Raw genomic sequence first — 27,451 nt, 5'->3', positions numbered from 1 at the left:
TTCCCAACCCAGAGATCAAACCTGTGTCTCTCGCATCTCCCCCAGTGGCAGGCAGATTCCTTACCACCCACATAATTTGTGACACATTTGAAATGGCCACAGTGGGGAGCTCCCTGGTGGCCTAGTAGTTAGGGCTCGGCGTTTTTCACTACCGTGGCCCAGGTTCAGTCCTTGGCCAGGGAACTGAGATCTCACAAGACGTGCTGTGTAGCCTCTCCCTGTCTACAAATAGCCATGTTTTTGATACTGCTTCCCTCTGGAGGTGGGGAAGGGTCTTGTCCCCTTCTCCTGAGCTTGGGTGGGTTCTGTGACTGCTTTGACCAGTGGGATATGGTCAGTGTGTTCTGTGTCGGGGCCCAGACCTTAAGAAACCAGCAGCTCTGCTTCCTGTGTGGGAAGCCCCAGCCGGAGCCACGAGCTGCTGCATCCTGCCCGTCCTGTTGGGCAGGAGAAGCCCCCGCATGCAAGGTGCCAGCTGTGGACGAAGCCTGCTCGGGCCCCCAGACCAGCTGGCTGAATCCCCCTGACTGACCTCAGTGCCGCGTGGGGCAGAGCGCTCAGCCACGCCCTGCCCAAATTCTTGACCTCACAGAACCTGGAGATAGCATACCATGGTGGTTATCTTAGGTAGCGAATGTTGGGTCGTTTGTTCTGCAGTGATAGGGGCCCAGAACACAGCTCGTCACACGTCCTTGTTGGGGGGCGGGTGAGGGAGCCAGCTCACCATTTGGAAAACTGATGCAGGAAAAAAAGTCAGTCAGTCTTCCCTAGAGAAACCCTTTACGGGCTGTCTGAATTGTCCATGAAGGAAAGTTTCTCCTCACAGAAACATTCCTGCAGGTAAATGAAGGGGGAATGACAAAGGAGAATTTTCACCATTTTGTAACCCCTCACGAAACAAGGATCTACGTCTGTGCAGGACGGAAGCCTCTGACCACAGGGCGACCGGGCACGTGCGTGTGGCTGATTCAGAGATGTGTGTGCCTGAGTGTGGTGTGCGCTCCCGGTTCTAGCACGGACAATCGAATGTGAAATTCCTCACCACTAATTTCTATGTTGATTATATGTTGAAATGATAAGATGTTGGACTGTTGTTTGTTGTTCGGTCGCTGAGTTGTGTCCGACTCTTTGCAACCCCACGGACTGCAGCACGCCAGGCTTCCCTGTTCTTCACGGTCTCCCAGAGTTTGCCCCAGCTCGTGTCCATTGAGCCGGTGATGCCATCCACCCATGTTACCGTCTATCCGTCCCCTTCTCTTCCTCCTGCCCTCAAACTTTCTCAGCATCAGGGTCTTTTCCAATGAGTCAGATTAAAATTATTCGTGCCTCTTTAACTTTTGCTTTAATGTGCCCACTAGAAAATTCCCCGTGTGACTCAGCCGTGTGGGTCACATTGTGTTTCTCTTGGGTGGAGCTGCGGATTAGTCACTGGCATCCTGAGGGGAAAGACTCCAGGCTGGATGTGCCGGCCAGTGGGAGCACGCACTGCCCAGTACACGGCTCCGCCTCCCATCCGCCTGCGGCTCATCAGTCCTCTCAGCCTGACCCCCGTTCATAGGAAGTGCAGGGCCCCGGGGAGCATGGTAAACAAGGACGCTGGGAGAGCCCCTGCAGGCCAGCATCCAGTGTCTTCAGCAAATAAATTGCCTAGAAAAAAAATTAAGGAAGGTGGGGGAGAATGTATGGATTTATAAACATGTGAGAGAGCAACTAATGAGAAGGCCTGGCTTCTTATTTGCAAAAGCTGTGAAAAGTATTTATCAGACTGTTGGGGAGATTTGAACCCTGAATAACATTTGATGGTATTCAGGAATTACTGCTGCTTTTTTTTTTTTCTTTCTCATTGTGGTAACAGTGTAAAATAGGATATCATATAACATAAAAAGGAGTTCTTGGGGGCCCAGTGACTAAGATTCCACATTCCCAATGCAGGGGGGATCCCTGGCCAGTTTTAGGTTTGAAGGATTCATTAACAAAAGAAACACTTGTTATACACAAACAATTTCAACATTTAATAGAGAATTACTTGACTTAATTTCAATATGTAATCATTAAAAGAAGAAAAATAGAAACAGAAGAGGAAAGTAACAGCATGTGCATCACCAAATTGGGCCAACCAACATCCAGACTTGACCAGCACGGCACATCCCTCAGTATCTGGAGTGTCAGTTGGGAAAAGGTCCCGTGTGGCGTGCCCACCCCATGGGTGAGACTTCAGATTGCAGTTTTGGAGGCTGATATTATCAATGGTTTGTGTAAACTGCGGATATGCAGCTCTGGTTTTACTTTAACTTTCACAATCCTATTTCTCTCACCTTGTGAGACAGAATTTTCCTGACCCCAGAGGGCTGGCCAGGCCTCCAGGGGCTCAAGAGAAGATCCAAGGTCCACTCCCTCTCTTATCCAAAGTGCCGCTTGACTTGCTGGTAGCAGTTGATGTGCTTGCAGCCAGGCGTGTAGTTCAGGCAGGGTGAGGAGTCATTCGGAGGCCTGCTCTCCGGCTTCTGAAGCCTGAACAAGACTACTTCCATTTTGACTTCCCTGACAACCGCTAGGGAAGTCCCTGGGGCTTTGGTTTTAAGGGGTCCCTGTCCTTCCTGACTTGGGGTGCAGATATTAAGTCAATTTCTTGACTTCATAGTCAGAAAGGGTCTGCCTTTCATTAGTATGACATCAGTAATTAATGTTATCATTATCTGAGAAGCATTTATTGAGCATCTACTCTGTGCCAGAGAGTGCAGGCAGTCAGGGCACAGAATCAGAACAGCCCCTGCCCCAGACTGTTCAGATACAGTCACAGACATGCATCCTGCTGCCGTGGGCTGGATCCCTCTGGGCTCAGGTGCAGGGTGGGGACAGGTGAGCTCTGAGGAACATGCTTCCTGGTCGAGGGTTCCTGGACCTTAATGAGTCTTCCTTCCACACACCCTGAGCTTTCGTCCCGCACGTCCCTGCTTCTCTTCTCTTTCAGGATGAGCGTGCAGACCATCCGCAATGTCTTTAGTGTCGAAACTGGCTACCGGCTCTCAGATGATCAAATAGTCAACCATTTCCCGAACCACTATGAGCTGACGCGGAAGGACCTGATGGTGAAGAACATCAAGAGATACAGGAAGGAGCTGGAGAAGGAAGGGAGCCCACTGGCGGAGAAGGACGAAAGCGGAAAGTACCTCTACCTGGGTTCGTGTCCTTTCTGCTGGCCTCACCTTTTAAATAAATAGCTGTGGTGTTTTTTTCCCCGTCGGCACACGGCAAGGGGCTGGCAGCTGTTGGTTTTGAGGGATGAATGTGTTTGTGCAAGTTGTGGGCACCTCTTTCTTTCCAAGTGTTTACAGGATACGGAGGAGCAGGGCAGGGGGCAGGGAGGGCTTCAGCTTTGGAATCTTGAGTTTGTGTCAGTGCCTTGGAAATGTGCTCAGGAGGGTGGGGGCCACTCCATGGGCTGCAGACTGCTGGGAAGGATAAATCCTCTATCTGGGAATGCCTGGAGAGAGCTGTGTGTCCATGCAGCATCCTGGGAGAAAAGCTGGGCTGTTGGAAAGCTTCAGAATCCCTTTGCACACTTGGGGAAAATGGTATGTGACTTCTCTGGGCCTCAGTTTCCTTATCTGATAAGTGGGAATAATAGCAACCTGTGCCGAGCTCAGAAGTTGCTGTAGGGATTAAATGATACAGATTTATAAAGTAACTGGCACACATCTAAAAGAGAACTCATTACAGGCAGACCTCGGAGAGACGGTGGGTTCAGTTCGAGGCCACCACAATAAAGCAAATACCACAGTGGGAATTCCCTGGCGGTCCAGTGGTTAGGACTCCATGCTTCCACTGCCAGGGGCCTGGGTTCAATCCCTGGTCAGGGAACTAAAATCCCGCAAGCCATGCAGTGCCACCAAAAATAAATAAAAAGAACAAAATTATAAAAAGTAAATGAAGCAAATGTTGCTATAAAGCAAGTTACATGAATTTTTTTGGTTTCCCACTGCATGTAAAAGTTATCCATGTAAAAGTTATTATTGTGCTAAACTGTACTCTTGTCAAGTGTGCAATATCATTATGTCTTAAAAAAACAATGCACACACCTTCATTTAAAGATACTTTATTACTTAGAAATGCTAACCATCTTCTGAACCTTCAGTGAGTTGTCATTTTTTTTGCAGTAGCATTGACTTGGCCAGAAAGATCCCTTGGGTTTTTCCGTAAGTCTCAGCCCACCCAGTAACATCAAGATTGCTTGGCATAGTTCACCAAACATAATAGCAAACATAATAATGAAAAAGTTGGAAATACTGTGAGAATTACCAAAATGCGACAGAGAAACACAAAGTAAGCCAATGCTGTTGGAAAAAATAGTGCCAGCAGACTTGCTCCATGCCGGGTCGCCACAAACCTTCATTTTGTAAAAAAAAAAAAAAACCACGTTATCTGTGAAGCGCAATAAAACAAGGCGTACCTGTCTCGCATGGATTGAACAGCAGAAACCCTTGCTCCATCAGATGCTGGGCAGGGGGCGCGAGGTAACGACACAGGCCCTGGAAAGGCAGTGGCGGTGTTTTTCTCCCCGTGGCCCCTGTTGGGCTGACACCGCTGTCCCCTCTCCCGTATCCTCAGACTTTGTCCCCGTCACCTACATGCTGCCCGCTGACTACAACCTGTTCGTGGAGGAGTTCCGGAAAAGCCCCTCGAGCACCTGGATTATGAAACCCTGTGGCAAAGCCCAGGGAAAGGGCATCTTCCTGATCAACAAGCTCTCACAGATCAAGAAGTGGTCCCGGGACAGCAAAACATCTTCGTAAGTAGACAGGCGTCCCGTGCGCTTTGCAGCCGCTGTCTCATGTCATCAGGCTTTTGGCCAGGGGCTGGTGGGCTGGGCGAGGATGGGGGGCGGGGGGCTTGCTTTCCCAGGTGTGAAGCAGTTGTGCAGGTGAACACCTGGCGGCATAGCAAGGCCCTGTGGCCACAGTAGCATCACCTGGAGAGAGGTGTGTGAGCCAGGGGAAGGTCACAGGAGCAGGCAGCCTTGCCAGCTGCTCTTTGTTCTGAAAGCTGGGGGGAGCCCTGTCCCAGTCCTGGCACTTCCGAGGTGGCAAAGCGTGTCCTTAGCCCCTGGTGCCTGGGCTTGCACCCGTCGGACACTCACCGCCCGAGTCAGTCTTGTTGTACAGACTCTCGGGGATTTCGTCTGGGTAAACTGGGGACACAGTGGCACCAGCCTCCTGGGGGTGAGTCGGAGATGGACCCGAGCACCGGGCAGTGTGTGTGGCCAGGGTAAGAGAAGACCTGGGTGCAGTCAGGTCAGGCCTCCTCCCTGGGCTGGGGGCTCCTTGGAGCAGAGGACCTCCGGAGATTTAGTCTGAGCCTCACTCCTTGCCTTTGTGAGGTTCTTCACTGCTGGGAAATGCCTGGACCATGGGTGCCGTCCTTTAGGGGTGGGCGATGTCAGGATTTCCCAGGAATGGCTGGGACATCGCCTTGTGTCCTGCATTGGTCTGACCGCATGATGCCAGCCTCCAGGGGTTCCTCTATCGATACTGCCCCCACCCCCCCAGCCCCTGTTTTCTCCCCACGACCCAGCCTGTCACCTGATGAATGGCAGCAAGCTTGTCACCAGCCAACTAAAGATCTCTGGTCTTTATTTTATTTTTTTTTTCCGAGTTTAGAAAATTTTAGTTTCTTTTTTTTTCCATTTATTTTTATTAGTTGGAGGCTAATTACTTTACAGTATTGTAGTGGTTTTTGCCATACATTGACATGAATCAGCCATAGATCTCTGGTCTTTTAAAATTTATTTTATTGAGGAAAGGCTGATTTATAATGTTGTGTTAATTTCTGCTGTTCAGCAAAGTGATTCAGTTATATATATATATATATTCTTTTTCGTATTATTTTCCGTGATGGTTTATCACAGGATATTGAATATAGTTCCTGTGCACTACAGTAGGACCTTGTTTATCCATTCTGTATATAATATTAATGCCACTGCTGATGGCCAGACTCCCCAGCCATCTCTCCTTGATCCCCTCTCCCCCTTTGCAACCTCAGGTCTGTTCTCTCTGATGTTTGCATTTAAGCTCAGCCTTCTCTGCCGCACCCAGGTTCATGACTCAGTCCACCAAGGAAGCCTACGTGATCTCTCTGTACATTAACAACCCATTACTAATCGGCGGCAGGAAGTTCGACCTGCGCCTGTACGTTCTGGTGTCTACGTATCGCCCACTGCGCTGCTACATGTAAGAGCTGGGGGTTTGCTTCCATCCTTAAAACTGTGCTTTGGGAATTCCCTGGCAATGCCCTGGTTAGGACTCAGTGCTTCCACTGCAGGGGACCTGGGTTCGATCCCTAGTCGGGGATTAAGATCCTGCAAGCCACGAGGTGTGGCCAAAAAAAGAGACCAATCTGACATGACACCTCCTGCCCCTCAGGACCCTTGCAGAGGTGGGTAGGTTAGTCGTTGGCCAAGCTCCCTGAGCTTGCAGTACCTGGCACAGGGTCCGTGTTGAGTAAGACGGTGGCTTTGACAGTGATGTGAATCTTGAAAATAAGAAGCAACTCTTAACCTTGCAAACATACACAGAGAGAGAAACCAGACCCAGCAGGCCACGTGTTGTACAGTTCCGCTTCCACAGCATGCCCAGAATAGGCAGAACCATGGGAACAGAAAGAAGCTTGGTATTTGCCCAGCACTGGGATTGGGAAGTGACTGCTGCTGGTCATAGGGTTTCCTTCTGGAGTGACACAGATTTGTAATGGTGATCATTGCACAACTCTGAATATACTCAAAACCATTGAGTTGTACACTTAAAGTGGATGAGTTTTATTCCATATAAATTATATCTTAATAAACCCCTTATTTAAAAAGAACCATAAAAATTTTACAAGGCAACTCTTCTAAAAGATCAAACAAAAAGCAGCTCTTTTTTTTTTTTTTTTGCAATTTTTTGTCTTTATCTATATGTTTGTTTATTTTAAACTTTTTATTTTGTATTGGGGTATAGCCGATTAATAATGCTGTAATGTTTCCAGGTGAATAGTGGAGGGACTCAGCCATACGTATACATGTATCCATTCTCCCCCAAACGCCCCTCCCATCCAGGCTACCATATAGCCTTTGAGCAGAGTCCCCTGTGCTATATAGGAGGTCCTTATTGGTTATTCATTTTAAATATAGCAACATGTACATGTCTTCTGAAACCCCCTAACTATCCCTTCCCCATCCTTCCCCCAACCCCTGACAATCATATGTTGGTTCTCTTGAGTCTGTGAGTCTCTTTCTATTTTGTAAGTAAGTTCATTTGTATCGTTTCTTTTCAGATTCCACATGTAAGGGATGTCATATGGTATTTCTCCTTCTCTGTCTGACTCACTTCACTCAGTATGACCATCTCTAGGTACATCCGTGTTGGCAGCTCTTTTAAGACAAAAAAGTGTGATGTTTTGTTTATGCTTGTCCTCATGCATTGAGTTAACCCGCATTCCCACCTAGGTATAAACTTGGATTTTGCCGCTTCTGCACAGTGAAGTACACCCCGAGCACCAGTGAGCTGGACAACATGTTTGTCCACCTCACCAACGTCGCCATTCAGAAGCACGGGGTAAGTGTTGCTTCTCAGCTGAGCGTGAGGAAATGGGCTGATTTCGTGGGTTTCTTTGTTTTTCTCTTTGCAGGACAGGGTGGGTGGGTAGAAGAGTTGGGTTCAAGATGCCCTGGCGCTGATGAGGGGGAGCCCCAGGTATCCAGTTTGGTTGCTCAAGCTGAGTGCCAGCCTGTGTCGGGGTGGGGCACTTGGAGAAAGAAGATCCCTTGTCCAAGCCCTGTCTTTCTAGTTCTGTGACCCTGGGGGCAAGTTAACTGAGTGTCAGAGCCCCAGTCTCTCCAGTTGTGAAAGGAGGTAATATCATCGCCTTACGGCTGTTGGGAGGATTATAGGAGAGGGTTCGCGCACGGTCGTTCACTCACTGAGCACCTGCCCGCATACTAAGGGCTGCGGTGATGGGCAGTGTTCCCAGGCGGCTCAGGGGTAAAGAAGCCACCTGCCAGTGCAGGAGATGCAGGCCACACGGGTTTGATCCCTGGGCCCAGAAGAGCCCCTGCAGAAGGACGTGGCAACCCACTCCAGTATTCTCACCTGGGAGATCCCACGAACAGAGGAGCCTGGCGGGCTCCAGTCCACGGGGCCCCAGGAGTCAGACACGACATAGTGACTAAACCACAAGCACCACCACCACCGTCACCTCAACAAAATCCTAAACCTCTAGTTCACACACAGAGCTCCGGGGCTTACACAAACACCAGTTGGCCTTGTCTCTATACATTTCCCTGATGGCTCAAGCGGCAAAGAATTCACCCGCAAGGCAGGAGATACAGGAGATGTGGGTTTGATCCTTGGATCGGGAAGATCCCCTGGAGGAGAAAATGGCAACCCACTCCAGTAGTCTTTCCTAGAGAATCCCATGGACAGAGGAGCCTGATAGGCTACAGTCCATGGGGTCAGAAAGAGTCGGACGTGACTGAGCGCGCACACACACGCACAGTGATGGGAAGAAATTCCCTTGATCTCTGCTCTCATGGAGCCCAGAGCCCGCGGGGGAGACGGTTGTCCAGTAATCGTGTGGAGGAACGTGTCACAAACAGTTTGCGTACTCTGAAGGTGGAGACCCAGAGCTGGAGGAGCTTGGAATGAAGGATCCCGGAGGCCAGCTGGCCAGAGGCTGCTGTGCAGAAGCAGGCTTGAGCAGACACCTGAAGCCTGAGCCAAGGGTTCCCCAGGTGGAGGTGCAGATAGAACATTCTAGCAGAGGGCACAGCCCGTGCGCAAGGAGCATTGCCAGAGCTGAAAGCGGTTAAGGCCGCTGGAGCCCCGAGCAAGGGTGCTGGCGAGAGAGAGCCCTGGAGAAGCCAGTGAAGGCTGGGACGTGGGGCGCTCTATGACCCAGTCCTGGCGAACAAATCCCAAAGGTCTCATTTATCTATGAAAGACCCTCTTCTACTTTCATCTTCCTTGAATGGAAGCCTGAATACCCTGGTCTTTTTCTGTAATTGGAGTAGAAAAAGGGTAAATATTGATCGAAAACAAGCTTTTCTGAGTAACCCTACTGAAGAATTTGGTCAGACCCGCTGGGGCTCGATCCGATGTCCATGACTCACCTGCGGTGTGACCTGGGCAGGTCACCCAGCCACCCTCTCAGACAGCAGCCCTGGTTTTTACTTGCTGGTCGTGAAATGATGTGACCATGGCCACCTGTCACTGAGGGTGGCAAGAGGCTTCCTTCCGTGTGAGGCCGATCCCACGTCACCTGCCCATCAGGTTTTTCTGAGAGCTGCATCGTTGCAAGGTTCACAGAGGAGAAGGGGTAACGCGATCAGGACGTCACATTCACAAGAATGGGAAAGAGATCTTTCAGGTGACACAGCACAGAATTTACCAGCCTTTTGGGGACAGCTGAGCATTGCTGTCATTACGCCAGACCCTTCGTAGCCAAGTAGCACGTTCCCAGAAGTCTGGGCGGAGCTGGGAAATGACAGTGACTGACCTCTTGTCCTGAGGACAGTGCAGTGTGTTGGCCTGCAAAGCCAGCTCGGTCTGGGGGTGCCAGACCAAAATTGGGAGGGTGGTCTCATCTGATGAGGCTTCTCAGGACATCAGTCACTACGTCACTATTTCCATCGATCATTCTTTTTTTTTTTTTATTTTGGCTGCATCACCTGGCATGCGGGATCTTAGTTCCCCGACCAGGGGTCGAACCTGCACCCCCTGCATTGGAAGTGCACAGTCTTAACCACTAGACCGCCAGGGAGGTCCCCAAAAACCATTCTTTTAAAACGGCAGAAGAGAGCAGGAGCAATACGTCAGCCTGACATCTCTCCATGTCCCAGATGCAGCAGTAGTTGCCACATTGATCTTATTTGTAAATGCTTTGCTTTTTAACGTAGAAAAGTGCTTACTCCGAGAAACCTCAGTTTCAGCCTTGCATGGCTCTAATTTAGCATTGCAGGGAGAACTGATGTTATATTGAACACAGAAAGGCTGTGAAGCAGCGTGTCTGCCTGTCCACCGGGGGCCCCCTGGGTGCAGAGCACCACCCTGCACTCTGTACCAGGATGGCAAGACAGTCCCTGCCCTCAGGAGATTCAGAATCCACCTGGAGGGGCCGATTGCAAAGGACTGCCTGTAACAGAAGGTCAGGAGACCTCAGAGCTGCCCTGGGAGTGCCCGCCAGGAGGCTAAATTCATCCTGACTGCTGGAGGGTTTCCCATGGTGGAGGATGAGCAAGAGAAGATCAGAGACCAGGGCCAGGTCATGAAATGCAGCTTTGCAAGCTGATAGGAGAACAGTGCTGTGAGATCATTCTGATAAAATAACGTTCCTACAGGCCACAGACAGATATGCACTCGTGTTTTATATATCTGTGCATGTGGCAGTGTTTTGCATAAAGTGTATACTTCACGCTTCTAAAATTTTTTTTTAAGTAAGCACATTTTTCTCGATGATAAAAGGAATCTGTGACTGGAAAAGGAAAGGTACTGCTGGACAGTTAGCCTAGTTTTTCCTATGATTTCTGTTAGGGATGTTGTTAGTCAGTCGTGTCTGACTCTTTGCGACCCCACGGACTGTAGCCCGCCAGGCTCCTCTGTCCGTGGGATTTCCCAGGCAAGAATACTGGAGTATGTAGCCATTTCCTTCTCCAGGGGATCTTCCCAGGGACCAAATCTGCGTCTCCTGCATTGGCAGGTGGATTCTTTACCCCTGAGCCACCAGGGAAACCCCATGTGTAATCTAGAGGTGATTTAAAGGACACGGGAGATGGGGAGGATGTGTGTAGGTTACACGCAAACGCTGTGCCATTTCTTGTAAGGGATTTCGGCATCCAGGGATTTTGGACTCTGAGGGAGCCCTGGAACCAGTCCCCTATGGATACCCAGGGAAGACTGTATTTTAAGAACACACATCTCAGATCCCCAAGGGGCGCAGCCCACGTGCCTTGCCCCCGGGTGCCTGCCGCCATGGGGGAGGGCCCCAGAAAATGCTCAAGGGTGAGAACAAGCTCTGGGTTATTCCCACCCCCCCCATTTCCGTGGCCAGGAGGACTACAACCACATCCACGGGGGCAAGTGGACCGTGAACAACCTGCGGCTCTACCTGGAGAGCACCCGAGGCAAGGAGGTGACCAGCAAGCTGTTCGACGAGATCCACTGGATCATCGTGCAGTCCCTGAAGGCCGTGGCGGTGAGCCCTGTGGTGGAAATCGGGGGAGCCCCGGGAGCAGAGAGAGCGAGGAGACGCGCAAACCCGAAGCGTTTGGGATTGGGGAGTACTCATGGCTCTTTCGCTAAAACCACCGGTTTTTATGGCCTTACCTTCTGCAGCCACGGCCTCGGAAGCTCCACAGACGGGCCGGGTCCCCTGGACGTCTGTCACCCCTGGCTCTTCTGTGCCCCCTGAGTGGAGAGTGAGCCTTTGTCACAGGCCGGAGCTTTGGAGATAGGCTTCTCAGCAGCCTCCTTGTCTTTAGGTCTCCTGCTCTGCTGTTTCATGGACATTTAGGGTGGGAGAGGTCCCCCCTCTTTTTCACTAATGTCCCCTCTCTGTTGGCTGGTTCGCGGTTTTTCTGTTTTGTTTTACTGTCCTAAAGCAGCTGCACATCTGTTTTCCAAGGAAAAGAAACGAATTCACCTTGGAGCACCAGCACGCAGGCTGCTAGTTTTAGCGCAGAAGGCAGACTGGAGGAGGTGCCCACACACTGGGGGTTGAGGGGCCGTGGACAGAGCTTCACTCCCCGACTCAGAAGCGTGGGGAGATGAGCTCTTTTGGAGGAAGTGTGATATGGGCTTGGCAGCGAGGTGGATGTGTGTGAAAATACATATGTGTAACCTTCTCAGTGGAAGACTGAGGTCTTCCCCCACCCCCTGTTCTTTATTTTTTTTTTTGGCCAGGGCACAGGACCTGTGAGATCTTAGTTCTCCAACCAGGGATTGAACCCAGGCCCACGGCAGTGAGAGCACCGAGTCCTTCCTACTGGACCGCCAGGGAATTCCCTCTCCCATTTTTTCTAAAGCAAAATATATCTGTTTGGCTGGGCTGGGTGTCAGTTGCATCATGCAAGATCAGTTTTGGCACATGGGATCTTGTTTCCTGAATGGGGATCAATCCTGGGTCGCCTGCATTGGGAGCATCACTGGGCCATCAGGGAAGACCTCCAACTCCCATTTTTATCTCTGAAAATGGCCTTTTATACTGTTTCCCCTACATGTGGAAAGCTTTCTTGAAACAGCCCAGTAAATTATGGATGGAAGAGTAGCGCTTCTGGTGGACACTCTGGCTTTCCCACGTCTTGAATCAAGCTCTTCCTATTTCACCAAGCGCTCCAGAGCCCTGCCAGCTCCTCCAGTCTGTGTCTTGGGCTCACAGGGCAGACGCAACAGGGAAGAACACAGGGCCTAGTTGATCTAGTTCACTGTCAGAGACATCTCTGGGGCCACATTCCATGTCTCTTACCCCACGGAAGCCACGTCTTGAACTTCGACACTTGGGTGGGGGTCACGGTGGGGATGTGTGTGGAGTCCTGGACTCAGATTTCAAGCCAGGCTGTAACACAGGTGATGTGGGCGCCTTAGTGCCTGGTTAAACCAGCTCCCTCCACCTCCTTCCTGGCCGGCTTCAGTCCCCCTGGCTGGCCGAGCTCTGAGAAATCTGAGACAGTTCGTGGCTGTCTAATCAAGAACGCCTGTACCCTGGCCCCGGGCGGTCAGCTGTCTCAAGGCCGGCTTCTCTGGCAGGTGCCTCTGAGGGTCTTCTGCGCTTTGGCCTCGAGCTGAAAAGCTGTGACATTTCTAAGGCTCTGAGGGTTTGGGGAGCAGGGATTCATTTATCCCATTTTTATTCATTTAGCCATTATTTGTTTCCTTGTTTTAACCAAGTGTGTTGCCTCCTGGGAATTTAGGGGAGAGAGAGTCAGGGACATGGGCGGCTGTGGTACCTTGTGAGAAGGGCCTGGAGCAGGGCGTGGACCACGTCGGGGACCCAGACCCCCAGGACATGGGATGTGGGACAGGATGGAGAAGCTAGGAGCCACAGCTTGGGGGCAGGATGCTCGGAGGGCCAGAGACAGCGGGGCTGGGGGATGTCAGAGGGTTGTGACTTCCTGTTCAGCAGAGGCTCTTTGCGACTGTGGTGTGGGCAGTATCCAGGTCAGGACACCAGAATTCAGTGGAAATGCGGTGGTTCCACTAGATTTCCATGTGATGAAACAGCCTCCCCCCAGCCTGGTTTTCCTCCAACAAGTGGGGCTGCACTGGGCTCCCCGCTCCTTAGGTGTTTTCCTGTTCTTAATCCATGTACTAAGTAGAGTCCACGCACCCACTGCCAGGTAAGAAGCCCTCACGGTCCTCACGGTTGTGTCTGTGTTTCTCCCTCGCTGTGGGGTGCAGAGACAACCCCAGGGAGCACCACTGTGTGCTGGCCTGCTCCCAGAGAAGGCAGCGTGGAATCTGTGTTGTAAACAAGCAGCTGGTGGGTTTTTTGTACACTTGGAGAATAGTTTATAAAGTGGAATTAAAAACGGAGAAGAGCATCCAGAAGTCTTAAGTAGATGGATTCGACTTTTGTCACGGAGAACAGAGGTTCATAAGCTGCATCCCAAGGGGCCTGTGAAGGGACTGGCGCCTCGTGGGCCCTGTGCATGTGTGTGTGCACGCGTGTGTATGTGTGTGTGCACGCGTGTATGTGTGTGTACATCTGTGCATGTGTGTCTCTGTGTGTGCGTGTGAGTATATGTGTGTTTGTGTGCACGTGTGTATGTGTGTGCGTGTGTGTGTGTGTGTGTGAGTGTTGAGGCTGCATAGGCCTGAACTCCGGGTGCCCAGACTTGGAGCTGGACTTCTGTCCACTCCAAGGACAGTCTTGTGCCAATGGAGACCTTCATTGCTGGTCATTGAGCCTCTGATGAGTGAGACACAGTGGTTGCTTCCTGAATGCCCATTCTGAGGTTGAGGGGAGCGTCCACCCTGGAGCCCCACGGAGAGGGAGCGGGGCGGGGAAGGGGGAGGCGGAGAGCCGCTGGTCTGGGAAGTGAGACCCACGCATGATGTGTCACGTGTGCACGACGTCAGGGGTCTCGGCCGGGCCCGCAAGCCTGGCTCTAACCACCGTCCTCTCCCCGCAGCCCGTGATGAACAATGACAAGCACTGCTTTGAGTGCTACGGCTACGACATCATCATCGATGACAAGCTGAAGCCCTGGCTGATCGAGGTACCCGCGCCCCACGACCTGGCGCCTGGCCACCCCACGGCCTCCCCGCACTCCTGCCCGGCCCGACTCCGAGGCCCCAGGCCGGGGCGGGTGGAGACGGGGGGCGGTGGGACCAGGGCAGGTGCTCGAGTCTGAGGGTTTGCTGATGGCTGGGAAATGTGCACACTGCCGTCAATCACCTCCTGCAAGCCCCGCTCATAGAGCCAGAGCCAGTGGCTCTACTTCTGTTTTTTGGGTTTTTTTTTTTTTTTTTTAACCACACTGTGCAGCTTGTGGGGATCTTTGTTCCCTGACCAGGGATCGAACCTCTGGAAGCTTGGAGTCCTAACCACTGGACCACCAGGGAATTCCCCAGAAGTACTTTTATTTATTTTATTTTTCTCCCCCTTCCAGATGGGTCCTTCTGGGTGAGTTCAGCTCCACAGGCCCCCACCCTGTCCTCTTGGGGGACGCTGTTCCCATTCAGGAAGGGAGTTCACAGCCCCGAAAGTCCTGGGAGGCCACAGCATTCTATCCAGAGATAAGGAACGCTTGGGACAAAGGCATAGTTTGGAAGTGGACTTATCTGCCCATCTGAAGGCGCAGACAGGATGTGGTGATGGCTGTTCTAGAAAGCAGGGGGTGCGTGTGCTCTTTTCCTAGCTGGCATGTCTGTCAGGGACCAGACACAGAGTCCACCTTGCTGGCTGGTGCTGCTTTGCTCCGCTGCCAGGGAGTGGGGCGTGGGGCCGGGCGCGTGGTGACGGTGCAGGCTTCCACTCTGCCTGCTCATCTCCTTGTGTGACCCATGAAGCGGGTGCAGCTCATGCCCTTTAGCTCAGGCTGTCTCCAGCCAAAGCTGAGTCTCCTGAACAAGTCATCATGAGCGGTCCTCGCAGGGAAAGTGGGGACCTCACAAGAAGCTGCTTGGAGAGCCAGGTTACAGGAGAAAGAGGTGTGCGTGTGTGTGTTTGTGTGTGTGTGTGTAGACATATGTACATGTAGAAAGATATCTGGGCTAGTGGTAAAGATCTTGCCTTGCCTGTCTCCAGCAGGAGACATAAGAGAGGCGGGTTTGATCCCTGGTTTGGGAAGATCCCCTGGAGGAGGGCATGGCAACCCACTCCAGTATTCTTGCCTGGAGAATCCCATGGACGGGGGAGCCTGGCGGGCTACAATCCATGGGGTCACAAAGAGTCAGACACCACTGAAGCCACTTAGCACACCTGCAGAGAAGTGGCAAAGTCAGTCTTACCTACAGACATAAAGTAATTTATATTTCCTTTTCCTCCATCTTCAGTTCAGTTGCTCAGTTGTGTCCGACTCTTTGTGATCCCACGGACTGCAGCACTTCAGGCCTCCCTGTCCATCACCAACTCCTGGAGCTTGCTCAAACTCATGTCCATCGACATGAAGTTCCTCTATCTTACATAACTTCAATGGAACTCAAGCTTTCCTTGATGAACTAGCATCTTAACTGTGAAGGTTTTTTTAAAAAATAATAAATCTTAACTGTAACATGTCTGTAATGAGAATCACAGGATGGCATGATAAAGCACAGTGGTAAATTCCAGGGCACCCGAGCTCCGCACCGCCCCTGCCACTGTACACATCAGCCGCCTCGCTGGCAGCACAGACACGGTCTGACCATTCGGGGGAAGAACCTGAACAACTTTCAGATTTGCTGCCTCTTCCCTCCCAGGCCTGAGAAAGCGGCCGACCAAGGTCGTTACAACTGTGTGCAAAGTAAGAGTCAGTAGGCGCTGACTTAGGGCCCGTGGGACTCTGCAGAGTGAATGTCTGTGCTTGGTGACTTCGCTTACCTCCCCAGAGGCCTCTGGGACTAACTTTCCACTTGCTGGATGGGCTTCTCCTCTGGTCAGAATGTTGCTTTGCTGGCCAGGCAGCACACAGGTGCACTTTCTTTTACTTCAGCCCACAATGCTGCTCTATCAGGGTCAATGGGTCACTGATTTCAGCAAAGCTCTGGGCAGCTCTCCATGCTGAGGACAGTGCTCACCACACAGGTAGATGCTGAAGTTATATTTGTGGTGGACATTGACCTAAGATCTGTATTTGTGTGGTGACTGATTTGTAGGTTCTGTTCCTAATCCTATCTTTAAATATTATTATGATGATTATTTTCTTTCTCTTGGCCGAGCTGCACAGCTTGTGGGATCTTAGTTCCCTGACTGGGGATCGAACCTGCGACCCCAGCCGTGAAAGTGCCAAGTCCTAACCACTGGACTCCCAAAGAATTCCCTAAGTTATATTTCACCTAAAGAAATAGATCAGGAAGTGCTTCCTGAAGGTGTTAGGCATGACAGTATAAAGCGACAACCTTACCTGCGCTGTGGGGTGGCCAGTGTTTGCTTCTGCCCTGCTTACCTGCGCTTCAGGGAAGGTAGGTGATCCAGCTGAAGGGCCTGGTCTCTCTCCTCTCCTCTCGCAGGTCAACGCGTCCCCATCCCTCACCTCCAGCACTGCCAACGACCGAATCCTTAAGTACAACCTGATCAACGACACCCTCAACATCGCGGTCCCTAATGGTGAAATTCCAGACTGTAAATGGAACAAGTCACCCCCAAAGGAAGTCCTCGGCAATTATGAAATCCTGTGAGTTCATGGGTTTGTGCCATTGGCCGTGTGAGTGTCAGATTGGTGTGGCAGGGGGTGGGGGGTGTGCCAGGGCCCAACTGGGATTTTCTAGGCATATGTGGACTCGCCTTATCAGGTAGAGTGTTTTGCCTTTTGATGTTATGGGAAATATCTTGTTTCTGACAAGTGTTGGGTACTGAACCAGGCCTTTGTCTAGTCTATGAGAAATATTAACAAAGAAATATTAACAAAACATTGGCCAGGTGAGCTGTCAAGGCGGAGCTAGTCACTCACCATGGAGCAGAGGCCAGCCACGCCTGGTCCACCCCCAAGACCCATGTGACACCGAGGAGCTCAGTCTGCACACCTTTGAAAGTATTACTCACTCAGTCATGTCCACCTTTTTGCAACCCCGCGGACTATAGCCCACCAGGCTCCTCTGTCGGGGATTCTCCAGGCAAGAATACTGGAGTGGTTTACCGTTCCCTTCCCCAGGGGGTCTTCCCGACCCAGAATTTGAACCTGGATCTCCTGCATCACAGGTGGGTTCTTTACCGCCTGAGCCACAAGGGAACCTGGTGCACGCCTTTCAGTGGGGATAACACAGTTGAGAGGATTGAGAGGAAGGCAGATACATTGAGGGCCTGACACCCATTGTCACAGCTCGTTTCCCCGGAAGCCTTGTGAGGTGCGGGTTGTCACTGGCTCCCTTTTACACATATGGAAACAAAGGCTCGGAGGGATACGTGGCACCCTGGCTGTGACATAAAGGGGGGAAGTGACACCCCATCAGGAGGGCAGTGGCTGAGCGGGGCCGACTTGTTCTTGCGGTGGAAGAGTGAGTGGATATTGGAAGGACTCGGGTGGGGCTGTGCTGGGGGCCAGGAGGCAGGGGGAGGAGCTGCGGGAAGGGTGTGCAGTATGATCTGTGTGACGCGGGCGGTGGTCGCCGTGCCCCGTCCCCCAGTGTGGCCGGCATTTCCGCATGTGGCGGCTGGTCCGAGTGCGGACGGGGCAGGAAGTGTGGAGGGACACTGTGTAGGAGGTCGTCCCGGCACCAGTGCTGCAGAGGGTGTGGGCCGGGGAAGGAGGGCTAAGAAAAGAGGGAAATAGCACTCAAGGCCAAGGACTGAAGCTGTTAGGATCACATTACCTGTTTCTGTAAAGTCAGAACGCACGTTTAAATTTCATTTCTTTGATTTTTTAAAAGTATTTTTATTTCTGTGTGGCTGTGCTGGATCCTCACTGCTGAGCGGGTTTTTCTCTAGTAGCACGTGGGGGCTGCTCTCTCGTTGCTGGGTGCTCAGGCTTTGCATTGTGGTGGCTTCTCTCGTGGAGCACGGGCTCTAGGGCGCTTGGGATTCAGTAGTCGCAGCTCCCGGACTCTGGAGCTCGGGCTCGGTGGTGGTGGCGCGCGGGCTTAGCTGCTCCGCGTCGTGTGGGATCTTCCCGGAGCAGGGATCGAACCTGCATTCCCGGCATTGGCAAGCGGATTCTCCACCCCTGAGCCACCAGGGAAGCCCATCACCTAACATTTGAAAGCAATGAAGAAGTGGCTGTGAACTTTACACCTGTGCGCCGGTCCCAGGCTCCTGGCGGGTAGCGCCGCTGCTGTGTGGGTGTAAGTGTGCGGCCCCAGCAGGGTGGGAGGTGAGTCCACGAGAGCAGCACCTGGGGCCCGGGCAGGGTGGGCACAAGCCTAAAGGGCGACCAGCTGGCTGGTTGGTTGTGTCTTCCAGCACGTCTGCTACCCGGATGAGGCCTGGAGTAGGCAGAGCATGGAAGTGCCCAGGGTGGGGTGCTCACCAGGTGAGGGGGCAGGACGGGGAAGCTGCAGGTCTGAGCAGCTGAGGACAGGGAGAGGGTGGGCGGGGGGCTGTCAGACACTGAACTGGGAAGAGAAGGGCCAGAGGTCAAGGGGCAGAGGTCAGGGTGAGGCTGGAGGCTGAGGTTTCTCAAGGGGTGCAGTCACCGAACATGATGAGGTCGGGTGCCCCAGGGATGGGGCTGAGCTGGGGTGGAGGTCATTGGAGAGGACAGTAAGTCAGGGGACAAGGTTTCATCTGTCTGGTCACTGAGGTCGCCAGCAGCAGTGAGCCGAGAGCCTGAATCTTAAGGAATTAGGGTCAGCGACCTGGAGGATTAGAGGTGACTGACAAGGCGGGGAAGGCTGGTGGACTCTGCTGACCTGGGGAGGAGGTTTTGGAGACAAGTTGTGGGGGGGGGGGTTCCCTGGAGACCCAGGGGCATGGTCGGTGGGAGAGAAGACTAGGCCCACTCGAGGCGCGAGAGGGGAAGCCAGATTCAGAGCAGGAAGGTGACGGGGACCTTCCAGGACGAGGCAGAGGACGGGGGAGGCTCTGTCCATTGCTGACGATGGACAGAGAGTCCTTTGTACACAGAGGAAGAGTTTGGGGGTGCGGCCTGGTGGGGGCACGTCCAGAGCCTCCCAGGGTTGGCATTGTGGGTGGTGCATTGTGACAACCGTGATGCAGGCCTTGTGGGCTCCGTCCTGACAGCCCCGAGACAGGCGAGGGGGCTGTGCTTGTGGAGGGAGACTGGGGGCCAGGAGCTGGGTGAGCCCCCCTCCATCAAGCTGAGGGTGCTGGGGAAGTGGGGAAAGTGGGCTGTCGGGAGCCTATGAGGCCCTTTGCCCGCCATCAACCCACTGCCCCCTTGAGGGTGTGGGCAGACGGGCCGTTTCCAGTAAGACCCATGGTCAGGAGCCTCAGCGCTTTCAGTTGGAGAGACAAAAAGATGACCTTCCCTGCAATGCATTCGGCCACCCCCTCCCTGGGTGGGGTAATGAGGAAGGTTCCACTGCAGAGCCTATGGTTCTATATTCTTCCATTCAGGGCTCGCTCCCCAGTGCTTCAGATGACCTGTCAGAGTCTGTGGGCTTGCAGCCGAGGTGCTGGGGGAGGGGGATGGTGGGTCTGGGGGACGGGGGGCGGACGGGCCCCTGACGTCACAGGCTCCGTCCTGCCTTGCCATGCTGGGCACTCTGCATTCCATTGGGTGCCCTCAAAGCCCTTCAGGTGTCCCAGAGAGGGCCGGCTCACTTGCCCATGGTCACAAGCCCGGTGTGCCACCTGGACGTAGACACTCTTGCTGCCACCCCGGCTCTCCATCCCAGCCTCGGAGCTACAGGGCCTGGCACTTTGCATTTGCTCCATCCAGAGCCCAGTTCAGAAGATGCCAGGTCTGCTTTTACAGTCTTCTAAAAACGACTGTTCTGACCCCTGTGAGTGGATCCTGCCAGCCCAGGAGGGGCCTGAGAAGTGCCATCCAGTCTCTGACCCTCCTCCACGCTCGCCCTGTCAGTGGGCACCCCCAGGAGCCGCCCGTCCCAGATGGAAGCTGCTCACCAAGCACTCATTTCTGTTTGTGTTCAAACTGCACTGACCAGTACCAATGCCCAGGAAACCTGGGAGCCCACCTGTGTGTCTCCCCTCTGCTTATTCAGCAGGTTCTTACTGCACACATGCTCCCCACGACTGGGTGCTGGGCATGAGCCAGATAGAGGGGGCGGTCACTCCAGCCCTTTGGTCAGTAATGGTAGACATGACCAAGCAAATAGAGTGATAATGTATGAACAAGAGGCCCTGGCGGGAAGAGGGGCCAGGACGCCTCCTGGGAGACCCCCACACACACACAGGTGGAACCACCAGCATGCCTGGGGAGTCCTCTGTCCGGCATCATCTCTCCTTAGGGAAACAAGAAGGGGAGGGACCCTCAGGTTGTGGTCTGACCTCCCCGTGTCTGGCAGAGGGAAACCCCGTTGTGCCTGCCGTGAAGATGATACTCAGCAGACTGGCCTCCCTCCTCCCCACCCTCCCCTTTCACCCTCAATGCAGAAAATGCACCCTTCATCCTTAGAAATCTCTAACCCAGCCCACCCTCAATCCATGCATGGTGATTCTGGGAATAAGCTTTAATGGAAACACACCCTCTTCCAGAAGTCGGCAGAACGTAGCTAATGCAACATCCCTGAGCATCTTAGTACCTTTCGCATTTGATGTAGACATGTTGGTGGGTGCTCAGCCAGCGTGTGGTCAGCAGTGACACCTACGCACACACTTGAACAGTGAACAGAAGCTTCACACTCTGAGCCGCAGGGTGAAAAGTTCCAAATTAAGAGTCAGAAGTGAAGGGAAGTCACTCAGTCTTGTCTGACTCTTTGCAACCCCAGGGACTGTAGCCTGCCAGGCTCCTCCAACCATGGGATTTTCCAGGAAAGAATACTGGAGTGGGTTGCCATTTCCTTCTCCAAGAATCCGAAGTCCTGGGTTTTATTTAACCCTACCTCTGCCACGTACCTGGGTTTCCCTGTTGGCTCAGAGGGTAAAGCATCTGCCTGCAATGCGGGAGACCTGGGTTAGATCCCTGGGTCAGGAAGATCCCCCGGAGAAGGAAATGGCAACCCACTCCAGTATTCTTGCCTGGAGAATCCCATGGATGGAGGAGCCTGGTAGGCTATAGTCCACAGGGTGACAGAGAGTCGGAAAAGACTGAGCGACTTCACTTTCTTTCTTTCTGCCACATACCAGCTGTGCGACCTTAGTGCACTGAATAAACCTCTCTGAGCCCCAGTTTCCTCCAACAGGAACTGGGACTCGTGATGCCTATGGATCTGAGTCAGGAGGGTGATGGAAGCCCTGGGGGGTAGGAGACGCCATCCATAGAGCCTACCCAGTGCCAGGGCCCTGCACTGGGCGGGTTTCACCCCTCTCATGGAGGCCCCACCCCAGCAAGGAAGTGTCACCAGATGCCTTGTGGTCAGGGGCGCCAAGGTGCTTGGTTCTTTCTGGTGTAAAAGTGCCAGCTGTCCATCCTCCCCCGGCTGTGCTGTAGCACCGCACAAGCCTGATGCAGGAGCATCGGTGGGGAGGGACGGGTAGGTCATGGCTGGTGGAGGTGAAACTGGCCTCTCCCTGTCCTGGCTGCCACCTCCTGGGCTGGTCACCCACGCCCCGTGCCCTGTCTGGACCGGGGTTAGTCATCCTCACCCCACAGATGCTGAGCGAGGTGCTGAGTGTAACATATTTCCAGACATCGCTTGTCTCCCTGGCTGCCCTGGTATGTCATTCCTTTCCTTGAGGTCATTGCCAGACTCAGTCTGGTGGCCCGTATAAAAACGTCAGCTGCAGGGTGTGGGACCCGTCCACAGTGACAGTTTTAACAAGGTTGAGCTTGTGTGTTCTGTGGCCTGGGGTGGCCCTTGGTGGGCCGCCAAGGCCACCTGCTTGGCAAGCGGGTTTGGAGGCACATGGGCTGCTTCTCTGGTTGCCGTGGCGACGCTGCAGCTGAACCCTGGAGATGTTCCATCTGTCTCTAGGTACGATGAGGAGCTGGCGCAGGGCGACGGGGCTGACCGAGAGCTGAGAAGTCGGCCGGGCCAGTCGCTGGGGCCCAAAGGGAGCCGATTGAGAGATGCCGGGAGGACCGTCCTCACCACCTGGAAGTGACCGCCAGCGAGAGCAGGACTTACAGCCCGGACCCGGTCAGAACCTGCCACCGCACCCGACCCTTGCCCAAGACACCTATTTTGGAATTTCCTTTTTCTAGAGCTTTTTTTTTCTTTCCTAAACCCTGTAAATAAATAAAGGCACTTCTTTGAAAGGTTAAGGAATCTGTTATTGGGGGAACGTCCCTGTTTCTCCTTCACTCCCACCCTCACAATACTTCTGACTCCAGGCGTATCAGGATTTTTCCCACACCAAGCAATTCTGCTGTGGCCCCAGATGTCCTACAGCAGGGGATCCCCAACCTCCAGGATCTATGCCTGATGATCTGAGGTGGATCTGATATAATAATAGAAATAAAGTGCAGAATAAACATAATGCACTTGAGTCATCCCGAAACCATCCCTTACCCCCTGGTCCATGGAAAAACTGTCTTCCATGAAACTTGTCCCTGGTGCCAAAAAGGTTGGGTAGCACTGTCCTATGGTTTAACTCTGGACACTGTCTGCCTGGAGATGGAGTCAGATCCCACAGGGCCGGCCTCAGCCCCACAAGGCTGCCCACCACACTCACAACTTCAGGCGCCAGTCACAAGTCCAGTTAACTGCGTCCTACCAACTGGCTACAAGTCGGAGGTTCCCACAGCCCTATCCTTGGGTTCAATTAATTTGAGAATGGGGCTTGCAAAATTCAGGGAAACAGTTTACTTACTCGATTACCAGTTTACATAAAGAGTGCGACTCAGGAAAAGCCAGATGGCAGAGATGCACAGGGCAACGTGTGGATGAAGGGGCACCGAGCTCGCATGCGCGCTCTGGGGGCAACACCCTTCCAACGCCTCTACGTGCTCAGCAGCCTGGAAGCTCTTCCAATTCCGTAGTTTGGGGATATTTATGGAAGCCTCATTACATGGGCGTGACTGCATGCATGCTAAGTCATTCCAGTCGTGTCTGGCTCTTGGCAACCCTATCAACTCTAGCCCCTCAAGCTCCTCTGTCCATGAGATTCTCCAGGCAAGAATACTGCAGTGGGTTGCCATGCCTTCCTCCAGGAGATCTTTCTGAACCAGGGATCAAACCCGCATCTCTTTTGTCTCCTGCGTTGGCAGGTGAGTTCTTTACCACTAATGCCACCTGGGAAACCCCAGTACATGGCAATGATTGATTAAATCACTGGCCATTGGCAACTGACTCAACTTCCAGCCCCCGCTGGAAGGTTGAGGGGTGCGCCTTGGTTCCCCAGGCAGCCAGTTCACATCCAAGGCCATCCAGGAGCCCCAGTCACCAGTCATTAGCACAAACTCTGGTTTGCTTGAAAGGGACTTGTTAGGAATAACAAAAGATACGCATTTCACCTTTCTGCTCTGTAGCAGTTTCAGGAACTGGAAACAAAACTAAATATAACAGAAAGATGTCCCTGTAGCTCTTAGAAAGAAAACTACAAGGGTTTTGTATGCTGGGAAAGGGGATGGAGACCAAATACATATTTCCTAAAAATCACAGTATCACAATCTATTTCATTAGGGCTGAATAACTGATTCACGAATGTATAAAATGAGCCCTTTGGACAGAAAGTAACAGCTTCAGAATGTGATTTAGTTTATTATAAGGTAGGTCACATTTTTGAAATTTGGCACTAAGGCAAAACCAAAACGCAAACCTGAATATCTTACAGAACCATGGTGCTGTGAGAAAGCAAAATATTTAATCCGACAACTACTTTGGTTTCATTCCTTTGAGCTTGACTGTGCTCTAGAGGAAAACAGGCAACTAGAAATAATAACACCTCAGCATTTATCATTACAAAGGCCCTTGTCTCGGTGCTCTGAGGAGACGCACTGGGTTTTGTAGGTGAGTCTGTCAGTCAGATAAGCCCAGACAATTCCTGCCCTGTGGCTTATATGACATCAGCCTCTGGGCTTTGCCGCAGACGCAGAGGTAAGCGCTGTTGGCAAGTCTTTGGCGGCGGGATAAGCTCTTGACATGATGTGTTTACAGCAAGCCAGCCTGGACTCCTGTGACCTACAGAAAAATATGGGGAGGCAACCCACGTACCTCTATAGAACGATCGATGCATCTGAACCACCCCTGGGGCTGTTCTCTTACAAGAACCTTTTATTGTCACATTTGACACCTGTTCACTAATGCTTCACTCATTGTCCTGAGTTTCTCTTTCAGCTCCCTACCTATGTTCCATTACAATGTTAGGAATAAGATTTTCCTGTTATGTAATTGTGCCAAGGACATAGAAGATAGAGGTCTTCCTCCCTGGTGGTTGGGTGGACAGGAATCCGCCTGCCAGTGCAGGGAACACGGGTTCAATTCCTGGTCCGGGAAGATCCCACGTGCCACGGGGCAACCACCGAAGCCCGTGTGCCCTAGGGACTTTGCCCTACAATAAGAGAAGCCACTGCAATGAGAGTCCCAGGCACTGCAACGACGGAGTAGCCCCCTCTCACTGCAACTAGAGAAAGCCCAAGAGCACCGATGAAGACCTAGCACAGCCAAAAATGAAATGATTTTTTAAAAGAATATAAAACATGGATCTAGTTCTATGTGTGTGCTGCGTGCTCACTCGCTCAGTCAGGTCCGACTCTTCGCAACCTCATGGACGACCATACCTGGCCCGCCAGGCTCCTCTGTGGGATTTTCCAGGCAAGAATATTGGAGCAGGTTGCCATTTCCTCCTCCAGGGGATCTTCCCAACCTAGGGATCAAACCTGCGTCTCCTGCATCCCCCGCATTGCAGGCAGATTCTTCATTACTGAGCCTGCAGGGAAGCCCCTATTTCAATACAAAATTAGTAAAATGTAGTACAAATGGCATATAGCCAGAACTCAAATAAATTGCAATTTATAGGAATTTGTCTGCTGTGTTCACGTCAAGCCTGAAATGGTCCCAGCTTATTGATCAACGTACTTTGTGTATTCCCTGATATTCAGGCCTGGTGTGGACGGTGGGTGTGGATTTGAGCCTCTGAGTCAGACCTGGGCTTGTGGCCTGGCTTTGCCATTTATTAGTTTGTTCCTTGGAACAAACCGACAGTGGCTCCTTGGACCTTTGCTTCCTAGTAGATAAAAAGGGGATTGATTTTATTCGCCTCGGAAATAAGAAGTGCTACCGCCCACCCCGACTGGTTCTTGCTCCAGCTCTGACTGTGTTTTCTTCCCCAGGAGGGGGCCTAATACTCCACGCAGCTGGTGACTTCCACCCTCCACTTCTGATCACAGCTTTTCCACCCACCAGTTCTTCCAATCCAAGTTCCCTGTTATGCTGCCTGGTTTTGGGAAGGGTGGAGTCCCTGCCTGGGAATGTGATCGCAGCCTGAACGCGGGGGAAGTTGAATCACGGAGGGGAGAAGTCAGCGAGCCCATGACCAGGTTGCTAAGCAAGAGCGAATGCCTGTTAAATATATTTATATCAAATATTGACGGTGGCATGAGTGATGTCATGTTCTAGAGCAGATGTTTCCTTTGGACACTTCCAGTACATGCACGGGGAGGAAGTACGTGGTGTCCAAAGCAGGCCTTGGGAAACTGCCGGGCTGTAAACAGACTGTGAGATCACTGGGCCCAGGCCTCCAGCCGTGGTGTCCCCCTTTGAAGTCGTCTGGGTTAACAATTTCTGTTTTCTTATCAGCTCCCATTACTTTTTTCCATTTGATAACGCTGAGGGGTGAAGGACAGGTCCTGAAGTCTGAAGGCCGTAGCATCTGATCAATTCTAGGATAATTCTACTCGATTTTTCCCAGAGGAAACTCATCATTTGCCTGCTTCCTACACGGGCTGCTCCCCCAGTATTTTTCAGCAGGTGCTCAAGTCCAGAATGAAGGAGTCCTCCCACTGGTCCCCCCGATCCCCGCCCAGCAGTCCCCAAGCCTGGTGGCAGGCTCCTCAAGGGCCTCCCGCCTGGACCACTGCTCGAGGCTCACCCAACTCGGCCCTCAGCCCCTACCATACCGTCGGGCTGCACCCCCGGCCCAAAGGATTTTCCTGACCTGTGACCATCTCCCTTAACACAGGGCAGTTCTTCAGTGTGCCCCACAAAGCCTCCTGTGCTTGGGAGAACCTGGAGGCTCTCCACACATGGTGTTCACTGACCCCAGACTCACCTGCCTTGTCTCTGCCTGGGTCATCCTTCCTCCAGGACACCGGCAGGCTCCGTCCTACCTCCAGGCCCATTTTCCAGCTCAGCGGCCTCTCCAGCCAGCCAGGGGAGATGCTTCCCTGGTCTGCCCCGCCTCAGGCCATCAGCCTCCTGTGGTCCAGGGAGGCGGGTGAGCGTCTGCTGCAGGGACCCTGGCCAGCTGGCCTCTGGGCCTGGCACCTGGCACTGCCCAGCGACCAGTGCCCACAGGGTGTCCTTTTGTGTCACTTACCAGGAGCTGCATCCAAGCGGAGTGCCCTGGGGCATTTCAGGATCCCTGCGGGGCAACAGGAACACCACCAGATTTTGCTTCCTGTTTCTCATTAGGCAGACAAGGTGTTTCTATGGACACAATCACTGCTGTAGGTTGGGGGTGACTTTTTTGCCTAAAGGACAGTAAAAGCATTGATCAGGCATCTCTGCTGATACAAGCCCATGGGCCCCTGGGGCTGTCCTGGTTCGGGTGTCTGATTCAGGGCCGTTCTCCATGCTCCTCTCCCTCACCTTTCCATTCCCGTTGGGAACTGAGTCTTCGGGGGTTCTGCCTCCTGAATTTGGCCCCCTCTGTCACCACTGGTCCCGTTTATTCCACCATGCCTCTTCCCCCCAACTGCGGCCAGCGCCTCCCTGCTCCCCGACCCCGGGAGCTGCCTCTGATGTTTCAGATGCAGCTGGGGCTCCTCCAGGGGTGAGGGTGGGCCGCAGAGAAGTGACTCCAAGGGCTCCCTGCTGCCCAAGGTCTCTGTCGTGGCCAAGGAGACCAGGCAGCTCACGCCTCGGGGTCCGATTCCCATTCCGGCTGGAAGGGCGAGCCCGGCTGTCACAGAGCTCCAGGTGGCCTCCTACCTGCCCAGCCCTAGAGCAAGTGTTGTGCTTCCCCATTCACCTTCTGTCCGAGCCTTAGGCCCGATGGCAGAGGGTGTGGGGCGAGAAAAGACACCGTTAAAGGGGCCCACAGGGACTTTCCGGGTGGTCCAGGGGCTGAGACTCCATGCTCCCAGCGCAGGGGGCCTGGGTTC

General features: G+C 52.8%; 1 protein-coding gene across 4 annotated transcripts in view; it reads left to right on the top strand.

Moving 5' to 3' along the window:
* The window catches only part of TTLL1 (TTL family tubulin polyglutamylase complex subunit L1), a 35,694-nt gene extending 13,244 nt beyond the window's left edge, over nucleotides 1-22,450 (top strand). For all 4 annotated transcript variants that reach the window (XM_070453464.1, XM_020876953.2, XM_070453463.1 and 1 more), the window contains 8 exons: nucleotides 2,972-3,180; nucleotides 4,609-4,789; nucleotides 6,093-6,227; nucleotides 7,481-7,589; nucleotides 11,080-11,223; nucleotides 14,159-14,245; nucleotides 16,677-16,840; nucleotides 22,161-22,450. In XM_070453464.1, the coding sequence (XP_070309565.1) occupies nucleotides 2,973-3,180; nucleotides 4,609-4,789; nucleotides 6,093-6,227; nucleotides 7,481-7,589; nucleotides 11,080-11,223; nucleotides 14,159-14,245; nucleotides 16,677-16,840; nucleotides 22,161-22,290 (1,158 nt within the window). In that variant the 5' untranslated portion in view covers nucleotide 2,972 and the 3' untranslated portion in view covers nucleotides 22,291-22,450. The remainder of the gene's footprint in view (nucleotides 1-2,971; nucleotides 3,181-4,608; nucleotides 4,790-6,092; nucleotides 6,228-7,480; nucleotides 7,590-11,079; nucleotides 11,224-14,158; nucleotides 14,246-16,676; nucleotides 16,841-22,160) is intronic.
* The last annotated feature ends 5,001 nt before the right edge of the window (nucleotides 22,451-27,451 follow it).

Source organism: Odocoileus virginianus, chromosome 23, assembly GCF_023699985.2.
Source record: "Odocoileus virginianus isolate 20LAN1187 ecotype Illinois chromosome 23, Ovbor_1.2, whole genome shotgun sequence".
NCBI classification, from domain to species: Eukaryota; Metazoa; Chordata; class Mammalia; order Artiodactyla; family Cervidae; genus Odocoileus; species Odocoileus virginianus.
The sequence above is the reverse complement of the archived record's forward strand: the minus strand, read 5'-3'. Positions and strand labels throughout refer to the sequence as shown.